This window comes from Spea bombifrons, chromosome 3, assembly GCF_027358695.1.
Source record: "Spea bombifrons isolate aSpeBom1 chromosome 3, aSpeBom1.2.pri, whole genome shotgun sequence".
NCBI classification, from domain to species: domain Eukaryota; kingdom Metazoa; phylum Chordata; class Amphibia; order Anura; family Pelobatidae; genus Spea; species Spea bombifrons.
In genome coordinates this window covers 26,295,949-26,308,521 of record NC_071089.1, presented here as the reverse complement: position 1 = coordinate 26,308,521, position 12,573 = coordinate 26,295,949, and the positions used below count along the sequence as shown (strand labels likewise).

Sequence of the window (12,573 nt, the reverse complement as noted above, 5' to 3'; positions counted from 1 at the left end):
CGCATAAGTGTGTGTGTTAACATGAATGTGGGACACGTTGCTTGTTAAGTCAGGGGGGGCTGGGGCAATTTTCGCTCTGGGGTAGTGTGGTTTCTAGTTATGCCCCAGTACATAAATACAGACTCTGGTGATGTTATTAGGATGTATTATTATCATACTCTTGGCACGCCCCACTCCCCGCCTATTTTTCCTTTAAATGGGGGTGTTTCCCGCTGCCCGCTGGGAACCCCCCCAACATCAGCGGGAACGCCCACCGATGTCAGCGGGACGTCAGTGCGCAGTTCTGGCTGCATCCCGCAAGGGAAGGCTCCGGTTTTAGTTTTATATAGCTCCATAATATTGTGTAGAGCTGTACAATGGGTAAACAGGACATAAGTAGTATATAACATAACAGTTTGACTTACAGAAACAACAGGTGAGGAGGTCTCTGCTCAAACGAGCTTATGAGGTATGATTTGGTTGTTATTGTTTATTGATAGAAATTCCACCATCATATTCTGCAGTAATGAGCAGTGACGGTTATAAGGCAAATCCTTAACATGAAAGACATCAAAAATAAAATAAAAACAACTGCCCTCCCAGCCAAAAACTTTTGAAAATAACTAAAAACGTGTATTGAACCTGATTGAGCACTTTGGCTCTCCTGAAACACCTACACATTTCTGTGGGGTCTTTCTGTACTTAGAGGATGTTAGTGAACATAAAATGATTTTTTCACACACGGCAACGAACGTAGCCCAGTGGTGTAAATTAAATTAATTATATATTTTTTATTGACCTAACATTTTATTTTTTGAAAGCTTTCCAGAGTATCAACCAGCTTTGTCAAGTCAAAAGCAATTCTAAGCCATGAAAGGTCAATGCACTTTGACCGATTTCCATGAAACGAGGAGGAAGAGTTAAACGCGCGCTCGTGATGTTTGCAATGAATAGGCGGACGATCCGGGTCGCGTGACCGCGCTCCGCCCCCACCCCTTCTTCCTCGACCTGCAAGACAGATCGAGGCGGAGGCGCGCGTGCGCATGCACAGGAGAGGTGAAAGCGCTGCAGACAGTGCAGAGATTGGGGCACTCTTGCCAATTGAATGAAATAAAGGCCATTCTTCAGAAATTGCTGCTAGTGGGATAACCGCCCCTGTCAACAGCCCCACACTTCCTTCCTGCCTACAATATGGAGAGACAGTCTGCAGATCTGGGGATCACCCAGACCCCCCTGTCCCGATTCCTGGATGGAGACTTCTGGGGTATGAAGAATGAGCTGAGGAGGCAGATCGCGGAGAGCCCGCTCTTTCTGCAGAGGTACCTGTGAACCTGTGCACACCCACACTGTGGGCCTGTAATCCTCCCGCTGTACGGCGCTGCGGAGTATGTCAGCGCTTTACACCGGGCAGTGATAATTGACACCCTTGTGTCAGCCATAGGCATGTGTTTGTTTACCTGTGGAAGGGGTGATTGGCAGGTGCGTTCAGGTGTTAGAGGCGCAGAAATGCTTAAAATCAAAGGCTGTCTCCTTTGAGACGATGTGTGTTCTGCTACGTCTCTTGTGTCATGAGAGGCACATAAGTTGGTTGCATGATACATGGATGCTGCTGCAGGTGCGTGCGCAGGTGTGCTTCTATATGCAGGCATTCCCAAGTTGCAGACATTCTGCAGCTGTAAATATTATGTAAGCATCTCATAGCCTCATACCTGCCTGGACTACAACTCCTATCATATGGATGATGAGAGTTGTAATCTACAACAGCTGGAGGGCCAGAGGTCTCCTGCCCCCATGTGGTGATGTTTACTGGGGATATTCCATCATGGTGCATCTACTGAGAAATATGACACATCCAGCATATTGGATTGGACACAGGAGTATCATTTAAATCTCAATATACAATGTTTTTTGTAATTATGATTATTATTTGCTTTTTTATTTTAAATAAACGCTGTCTCGCTATCTAGGATTTAAACATTACAGAGTTGTAGGTCCACCCATCTTGGTCATGTCCTCTGCTGTGGACCATTAGAAAGTCCACTGTGGAAAGGGTGAAGATTGGCCAAGTGCCAAAAGCTAACTATACACACCCTGAACCTTAAATGAAGGCTAATGGTTTTATTTTTTGAACATTGCCACTACTTTAATCCAGAGTAAATCTGTCCTGTTATTTATATTTTTAAATAATTAAGACAAATATTATTCATGTCTTTTCACTTCATAAGTAGTGTTACTTGTCCATGCTAGGAGAGGTGTTTTGTGATTTGACATGGTTCAACATATGGACAGCCGTCTCCTGTGGTAGCAATCAATGAAATCATTCCACTGGCGGCTTTGTTTTATAGAACCATTCGGCCCATCTAGTCTGGCCATTTTTCTTGATGTAGTTATGAAGACCTTAATCAGTGTGCTTCAGTGTAATAGCCTCTACCACCTCTGATGGGAGGCTATTCCACTTATCTACCACTCTCTCAGTAGAGTAAAACTTCCTTACATTATATCTCAACCTCTGACCTTTCAGTTTAGAATATGGCCTCTTGTTCTAACATTCTCTTCTGAAATAAACCTCCTTCCCGTACCTGTTAAATTCTATTTAAGTATTTAAATATTTCTATCATTTCTTTCCATTAAGGTATACATGTTATTGGTGAAAATAGGGAAATCTACATTATGTCAGTGGGTGGGATATATTAGGCAGCAAGTAAACATTTCGTCCTCAAAGTTGATGTGTTAGAAGCAGGAAAAATGGGCAACCGTAAGGATCTGAGTGACTTTGACAAGGCCCAAAATATTGTGACGGCTAGACAACTGGGTCAGAACATCTCCAAAACTGCAGCTCTTGTGGGGTGTTCCTACAGTGGTCGGCAGTGGTCAGTACCTATCAAACGTGGTCCAAGGAAGCAGGGAACTGAGGACAGGGTCATGGGCGGCCAAGGCTCATTGATGCACGTGGGGGCAAAAGTTGGCTAAAACAGACAAGCTACTGTAGCTCAATTTTTTGACAAAGTTAATGCTGGTTCTGATAGAAAGGCGTCAGAACACACAGGGCATCGTAATTTGTTGCGTATGGGGCTGTGTGGTCATAATGTTATGGCTGATCGGTGTATGTTGCAAACCATTTACCACTTATGAATCTTCCCACTTCTAGTGCTCAGACTAATCACAAATGATAATATTCATTCCAGGAGAAACCTTTTATTTTTTGCTTATACGACAAGGTAATAGTTGATGCATAACATTACGAGAGTAGTTTTAATTATTTTGGATTGTGTTTGTAATACATTTTACAGAAAAGACATTTTATATAAACTTCAAGAAATTACTATAAATTTTATATAATTCAATAATATGTTTTTTTAGAAACATGCGATTGCAGTGTTTTCTGATTTTGTTTCGGATTTTTTTTATAGTAATTGACTGAGAAGTTTTGGGTTCTATTGACTAGTAACAAGTAACCAGCCATCATGGTGATTGTGAGTAAGCCAGGGATATTGTATATTTGAAATTGTATATTTGAAATACATACATTACATGTATGATCATGTCTCAGAACTTTTTTTTTAATATCTTTTAAAAAAAAAAAAAAATAATAATAATAATTATTGTAAGATATGTTCTTCAAACTGCAATTATTCTGGATGGCTTCAAGGAGGGACATTGCAGTCCAAGCATACCTTCACGTTCCACAATATCCCTGGTATGCAGCAGTTGGTTTTCAACACGATAAGCGTATTTACCATTTCCTTCTAAGTGTGTATTGAACTATCACACATTAAAAAAAAACTGGCAAATGTCATTATTGCAGCATGTGATTTTTTTCTCATGTGGTTAAATGTGAAAAAAATTGAAACAATGAATCTTCCTTTTTTTTTTTTTTTAAACCGCCCATTTACTCTTACAGTTTGAGCTGTATGTTTGTATGAAAATAACTGATTTATGTACATAATTACATGAACCCTGTATTTTTTTTTTATTTGCTTTTGTTTAGAGGCAATTCCCAAGTTTCAAATGGGTGAGCAGTGTAATGGGTTGGCAAGGGTTAACAATTCACACAGAACAATTTATTTTATTGCATCTCTTACCTGCATACGGTAAGTCTAAGTATGGATATAGTCTTAAAACAGGGCTGTCATGTATAAAGGTAGACATTAATTAATAGATTACAGGTACAACACCAGGTTGCTCACTCTTCCGTTAGACTAGGGGGGCAGTTAAGAAAATACATGTAAAAATATTTGCATATTTGTAATTTATGCAGTTTATTCATTCTAAAATTGAGACTCCATTGTTATCTCATCATTGTCCAGCTACTCATTGTCCTCTCAAGAAAAAGGGGATCAAACATTAATGAGGAGTTCCCACCAATCTTTTTTATTAGTAGTATCAGATTACAAATGCTATGCATTTTTTTTTTTAAAGACCTCTTATTCCCCCCAGACATCTACACCTTGAAAGCATTGCCCACATTCACCCATTTCTAGTGCAAAATGCAGCTAAAGCTCTTGTCCATGCCCTTGTTATCTCCCGTCTTGACTATTGTAACTCTGTCTTAGCTGGCCTCACATCTTGACCCTTTACAATCCACCTTGAACTCAGATGCCAGACTTTTCTCCATCACCCATCGATATTCCAAACCCTCTCTCGTTTGAGGGCTTGTTTTGCACAGATGCACTTTGGGTATTACTTTAAATTCAGTATATTTTTCTAGCAAATGTGTGAATACCGAGATATTCTGTGATCTGCTTCCTATTCTTAGCTGATACCATGAAAATATGTTTTGGCTCATATTACATGTATTTCATGCGTTCAGCATTTAGCGAGCCCAGTCTGAAGATTAAACAAATGGGTTTAGGTTTTGAATTAAAACATTTTAGATGATTTCTTATTTCTGTATATGTGCTTTAGCCCTGTATAACATTGATAATAAATGATGGCATCGCATGTTATGTATACTCATTTCCATTAATATTGGTTCGCCTCATAAGATGCATATCTCATTTTTATGACATCTGATGAACTTTGACCTACTGTGAACATGTGTATTATATAGTACACAAAGTTCGTTAATTGTGCCAAATGTTAGTAAGATAACTAGAGTATATTAATAAAGGGCCAAAGGGCCATTTAGTGTGTATGCGTGTTGCAGTTTCCAAATAGGACCAACACTTTACAGCTCTTCCTCCACTCAATAATCTCTTCTTCAGACCTATAAGCAGAACAGAACTATGCTGCAGCAATACCCACATTACTGGCTACTAGAAATTAGATTTCCAGTTGCATGAAAAAGTTAGATCCATGACCAAAACTTTAATTGGATAAGCAGGAAACTTGTTTAAGAAACATATACGGTTGATACAGAAGTGATTTATTTAAAAAGAATTATATATATGGTTTTGTGAAAAAGTAATCACTGCCTAAGACCAAACGATGGGTACACACCTTTATTAGCAAAAAAATATACTATATTTATTGATCAGTCTGCATCATTGAGGAGCTTTGACCCACTCTTCAATGCAGAACGACTTTAATTCAGTGAAATTTGTTGTTTTTTCCGAGCAGAAACTACTTGTTTCGCTTCCTGCAACAACAGGATTTAAATACAAATCAGATTGTTTAGTTCCTTAATGATGGCAAGATGTCCATGCCTGGTGCAGAAAATCATCCCCAAGCCTTAACGGTACTACCACCATGTCTGACCATTGGTATGCGGTTGTTAATGTGGAATGCATTACTTGCACAGATAAAAAGGTTTCAGTGTTGCCCAAAAAGTTCGACTTTGACTAATAAGTAAATACTGAATGGAAAACTGTTTCAGAACTACCATGGAGCATGCAGTTGGGTTTTTGCAAACGCGAGTAGAGTGTATGTGTCTCTTGTGGAATTATGAACACTGACCTTGAGGGAACCGAGAGAGGCATGCAGATCCACAGTTGTTCTACGGTCTGTTGTGACTTCCTAGAGGATTTTAAACCTTGGTCTTTGGAAGCTGTTTGTTGGACATCTCTTCAAACTCTACACATGGTCCACAGTTGGCAAATTTCTACTGCACAGGGCAGGTCAAATCAGGTCCGATCATCATAGTAAGTTCGATTGGGTTGGATGAGCATCAGTATGGGTTCTTCAGGAATACATAGCTGTTATTACCCCCTCAGTAAACGCAGCACAATGAAAGTAATTATTTGGGGTGTACACCAACCATAAATCTGACCAATAGTAACACAAACAATGCTATTCCCACCACAATTAAGTAAAAGTTTCCTTGCTGCAAGTCTTATTCTTGATTTACTTGTGATCCACGTCTCTGCTAAAATGATGAAACTCCCCATATGTCACAAGGTTATTTAACATAAAGCAAGTCTGCAGCTAGTAATCCCTTTCTTTTTAGCCCTTGTTAAACTTGGACTTTAGTGAGTAAACTATTCTTATTTACGCTAAAATTATCTGATTTAGAGGATAATAGTGTATTACTGTAATATACTGTAAATAGTGTATGCCAAGTAAAAACATTCCCTTGTGCACTAATTAGCTGCAAATAAATACCTGATAAGAACTCCCTCAAGATTACCGGAGAACTTTGCATCTTAGAATATAGCAAACCCTGTACTCTTGTTATCGTATTGCCTTTAATTATCAATAGGTCCCATAATTAAGAGCACCGGGGCCAAGGTGTTGCAGAAGGATCAGGCAATTTATCAGGTTATAGAAATACATCTGAAGATTTGCACCTTGGCTGAGTTTGTAACCAGAGTTTGTAACCAGAGTTTGTAACCATGTGGGGACCTCCATATTTCACTCATCCAATTAACTAGACTCAAAATGAGATCCATCTCCAGTATGTGTGCCCAGCAGGTTATGTAGGTGATCTGCAATGGTCTTTTAAGGTCCCCAGAATCATTTTTAGATTCAACAACTCTTTATTATTATAGGAAACAGACCATTATAGTAATACTTGTCACATTGTGAATATTGGACAGTAGTCTAGAATCATTGGGTGTTCCATACAGACTTTGGATCAAGCCTTTGTTCTTGGATGCCTCTAAAAATGATGCTTGTCGTTTATTTTTTAATTTATCCTCTGTCCATTGCTAGAGAAACATTATTATAAAGGATCGTTATTAAAAATAGCCGAACTTTTGCATCTTTGTTTTCAGACATGCTGGTGAATGTTTACTCTACTCTACAAAATATGTTCTTCAATCTACAAGAGATTGTAGAAATCCACAGGAAATGTCTAAACATTAGGTAAATACAACCTCAGATGAACAACTCATGACATATCATACTGCATCGTGACTTATTTAACGAAGATTCATTGGGATTTGCGGGTGTTTGTTTATTCACAGCTCTCTTAAGGTCCTACCACAGCATTTCAATCAGGTTGAGGTCTAGACATTGACTGGGCCATTGCAGCCGTTCTGTTGTAAATTTACTGGTGTCCTGTTCTGTTATGACCCAATTTTGGGCAAGCTTTAGCTGTCGGAAAGACGGCCTCACATTCGCACAATGACTGCAAGTTTCCCAGGCTCAGTGGCTGCAAAAGAAGCAAAAATCATCAACCCTCCACCACCGTGCTTGAGCGTTGGTATGAGGTGTTTGTACTGATATGCTGTACGTGGCGCTGTGCATTATGGCCCAACATCTCCACTTTGGTCTCGTCTGTCCAAAGGACATTGTTCCAGAAGTCTTGTGGTTTGTTCAGATGCAACTTTGCAAACCCAAGCCATGCTGCCATGTTCTTTTTAGAGAGAAGAGGCTTTCTCCTAGGAGCCCTTCCAGACAAACCATACTTGTTCAGTCTTTTTCTAATTGTACTGTCATGAACGTTCACATTTAACATGCTAACTGAGGCCTGTAGAGTCTGTGATGTAACACAGCATTGCATACTCTGACCTTAGGGTAAATTTCCTGGGACAAGTGTATAAAAACTATCACTATCTGCTTTTTTGTATCAAATGATGACACACTAAAATTAATCTGACCAATCAGAGGCCAAAGCTCTGCACTCAAGGAACAGCAGACTAAAGAGAAATTTCTGTTACAGATAGTGTGTCTCAGAAATTGTATAAGATTTGGCTCATTATGAAATGTGTAATTATGATTAAACAGTGAATCTATATAATGTACATATAGAAAATGACAGACATTAATATATGGAGTGGATGTGTTGTTCCTTTTAGTAATATACCGTATTGTTTGGTACTTAGGCTGTGGAGCCATTCTTACTGTATGTACTACCGCACACCACAAAGCCAACCTCAGGGGACTCCTGTGATGTGTAGTACAATAAACATAAATATTGCAACCACTGAGACAACATTACATTACAGTGAAAAGGGAAAATGCAGGCTAGGAATATGCCCTTTAGTTTAGGATGGTTTTTCTCTCTACTCTGTCTAATAATAATAATATGTGATGAACGGTAAAACACCCCCTGCTGTGTGTGAGCTCTGTTACTGAAAAGGCATGATCTTGGTCCCTAAATGCTGTGCAGAGGACATTGGCGACTGACGGAGGTGTATCTTATTTATTAACACTCTGCAGATGGCTATCATAGTGTGTACATGGCCTTGGGTCTGTTTATCCCTGCCTCCGGAGATTGGCAGAACCTTGATAAGCAGAATCAGACATAATAGATCTGCAGTACAGGTCAAATCTGTTTTATGACCGGTTTCTGAAAGCCAGGATCTTTGTTCCTGAATCCAGAATAGGTTTACATATTTCAAGTATGTAATTTTTATTTAAAGGGATACTTCAGTGCCCCATGCAGACCAACCAAAGAAGATTGTAGTGCCTTGTAACTGTGGATGCATTTTTAACTAAAAGAAACAATAAAACAAGAACCCCTTACCTTTAGCCAATCAGGAAATGTTGCCACTGATTTCCTATTTCTGTGCATGCAGGTGGAAGAACTCATTAGCTCTCTTGTATATCTTGTGTTCTAATAGACCCCGAGACCCATGCCAATGCATATGTAATACATCCTTTATAATTGAAACATCAGCTTAAAGCTGCATCGGCACGGCACTGCTCTATACAGGTTACAGCCCCAGGGAGGAGGTATTTTGTGCAAGTCTTGTGTATTTATTGAACAAAACAGCATTTTGAAAGCAGGCTGTTATGCTAGAATAGACACATTGGTGGCATGTGGAGAACATGTGTCGAAGAGCAGATGCTGATGTTTAAGGAAATGCCCCCAAAATATGTAGCAATGTGGTTTCTTTGAAGAGAATTTATCTATTTTAGGATAAGAAAATGCTTTCTTTTTTATGCTACCTTTGTCTAGAAGTGATTTTTTTTTTATATTGTTGTATGAGGCTATACTTTTTAAATCAATAATTGTTAAAACAATTTGGTTCGTAATTTAACAGCAATTCTAGAAATTACAGCCGACACCTAGTATGTAGCGCCACCTGCTGGACAAGGGCGACACTGTCTTATTTTGATGCATGCTTAATAAAGTAAAGAAAGGTTGGCTGTATCACACAATTCTGTCCTCTACAATACTGTCAACATAGGACCACAAGGGGCTTGGCAAATGTACACCAACATTCAAAAGTCTGGGATCACTTAGTTGTTTTCATTGTAAACAAGGACATTTCTAGCTGTGCGAATGTTAAAAAGGTTTTCCAAGGATCAATTAGCCTTTTAAATTTAAACTTGGATTAGCAAAAACAATGTGCCATTGGAACATGGGAGTGATGAAGCTATTCTATGAAAAAATCAGCCAGCTGTAATAGTAATTTACAACATGAACAATATCTACACTGTATTTTCGATCAATTTAATGTTATTTCAATGGACAAAATTTGCTTTTCTTTCAAAAACAAGGAAATTCATAAGTGACCCCAAACCTTTGAATGGTAGCATTTGTAAAATGTATGAGTCAGAAACAGGGACAGTTAAATGTTTCTGACACTTCTACTATAAAATGCATATTAAGGTGCTCTTATTAAAGCAGCCCTGCTGCTGCAGGTGTCCTCCTCCATGGGCCAATTATTCTTGCCACTGATTGGCTGCTTGAACCGATCAATCAGTGTCAAGAAAGTCAGAGCTGGAGCTATGTATATCTCACGCAGAAACACATCTCCTGCACTGCATTTAGCTGGGGATGGTGAAAGGGACAAATACATATGGGGGGTCCATGCATTTGCCAAAGGGACAACACAAAAATGTAAGGAGCATAAGGTTTGAGTGTCTCTTTAAGGAGATGAGATATATATACACACTCTGCATTTTATTAGGTACACCTTGCTAGCACCGGGTTGGACCCCCTTTTGCCTTTAGAACCGCCTTCATTGTCATTCCAAGGTGCTGGAAACATTCCTCAGAGATTTTAGTCCATATGGACATGATGGTATCATGCAGTTAGTGCCGATTTGTCGGCTGCACATCCATGATGCCAATCTCTCGTTCCACCACATCCCAAAGGTGCTCTATTGTATTGAGATCTGGTGACTGTGAAGGTTATTTGAGTACAGTGAACTCATTGTCATGTTCAAGAAACCAGTTTGAGATGATGTGAGCTCTGTGACATGGTGCATTATCCTGCTGGATGTAGCCATCAGAAGATGGGTACGCTGTGGTTATAAAGTGATGGACATGGTCAGCAATAATACTCGGGTAGGCTGTTGCGTTTAAACAATGCCTAATTGGTACTAAGAGGCCCAAAGTGTGCCAAGAACATGTCCCCCACACCATTACATCACGACCAGCCTGAACCGTTGATACAAGTCTGACCCTGCCTTCTGAATGTCGCAGCAGGAATCGAGACTCATGAGACCAGGCAACATTCTTCTAGTCTTCCATTGTCCAATTTTGGTGAGCCGTGCGAATTGTAGCCTCGGTTTCCTGTTCTTAGCTGATAGGAGTGGCACCCGGTGTGTGCTGTTGTAGCCCATCTGCTTCAAGGTTCGATGTGTTGTGCATTCAGAGATGGTATTCTGCATACCTTGGTTGTAACGAGTGGTTATTTGAGATACTGTTGCCTTTCAGTCTCGAACCAATCTGCCCATTCTCTGACCTTGGACATCAACAAGGCATTTTCATCCACACAACTGTTACTCACTGGATATTTTCTCTTTTTTGGACCATTCTCTGTAAACCCTAGAGATGGTTGTGCGTGAAAATCCCAGTCGATCAGCAGTTTCTGAAATAAACAGACCATGCCTCGTTCAAAGTCACTTAAATGCTTGGTTTGAACTTCAGCAGGTTGTCTTGACCATGTCTACATGCCTAAATGTACTGAGTTGCTGCCATGTGATTAGCTGATTAGCTATTTGTGTTAACAAGCAACTAAACAGGTGTATCTAATAAAGTGGCCAGTGAGTGTGTATAATGCATTAACCCCTTCAGTCCCCTATGGATGTACCGATATGTAAAAAAAACGCATCCCAAGAATCCCCTATGGACGTACTGGTACGTCCTGCCCTTCTTGCAGCAGCAGGGACACATCCCTACCACTGCACGGGAGATCAGGCTGTCGTTAGTGATTTAAAAAAAAAAAATTACCAAAATAATACAATTAATAATAATAATAATAATAATAATAAAAAACAGACCTCTAACCATTTAAAAAATAAATATATAATAAAATGCAAAAAATTAAATAAAAAAACCCCTTAGATCCCGTTGCCCTAACACAACATCTACCCAGTATAAACCTCCTGCCCCATTCACAACCCCCAAACCCGTTAAGCCATAAGCATAATAATTCTACGAATAATGTACACCTTATGGTATGTTCCCTATAAGTGCTGGGAAAGTATGGAAAATCTATATAAATTGGGTATTTCTGAAATCAGGACACCTGAATTGATAAACTTGGAGGGGATTTTCCATCACTTTACCTAATGTGAGGATTCAGAGGGAAAATGTGTGTGTATATATATATATATATATATATATATATATATATATATATATATATATATAAAAAAAAAAAAAGGTGTTCGCTAGTTTTTATGAAATTTCTCATTCTAAATTTTCAACTATGGTATCAAAAAAAAACAAAAGCTCTATCTCCTTGAAAAAAACAATATATAGTTTACATGTGTACACTATTCACAGGAAAAGAGAATAATCACTGAAGCGCAAAAATGGCAAAATAGCTCCGGGACTTGAGGTACCAAAATTGAAGGGATTGAAGGGGTTAATATAGAAAGTGGTATTACCTTATTTTTTTTATAATTGAGGAGAGAACATCCCTGTCAATGATCTCCTGCAAGAAGAGCCAAGCTGGCTGACATAATGTATGGTAAACTATCAATTTAAATGATTTAACTATACAAGCCAACCAAGTTCTTTGTTACAGGAGGAGCTCACTGTGGTTGGACCGTCATGAAGTTTAGTGATGTTAATGAGGGGAAACACAGCAAAGCCCCGGGCTCTGATTTAGTGAATTAACCCTTGTCAATGCTAGAGGGAATGAGCTGTTTTAGAGTCCTGGTGCTATTCAGCCAAATAAAGCAGTGTGAAAAAAGAATGCTGGGATGCATGGTGGCGTACCTTGTGGAAGCACACATTATAACTTTGAATGGAAGATGCGTATTGTGATCTTATTGAAATAAAGGTTGATGTATATATTTGCACAACAGC

General features: G+C 39.2%; 1 protein-coding gene across 1 annotated transcript in view; it reads left to right on the top strand.

The window, feature by feature from the left end:
• Positions 1-1,003: 1,003 nt before the first annotated feature.
• The window catches only part of ACOXL (acyl-CoA oxidase like), a 123,015-nt gene continuing 111,445 nt past the window's right edge, over positions 1,004-12,573 (top strand). The window contains exon 1 of the mRNA XM_053460798.1: positions 1,004-1,298. Within this exon, the coding sequence (XP_053316773.1) occupies positions 1,171-1,298 (128 nt within the window). The 5' untranslated portion in view covers positions 1,004-1,170. The remainder of the gene's footprint in view (positions 1,299-12,573) is intronic.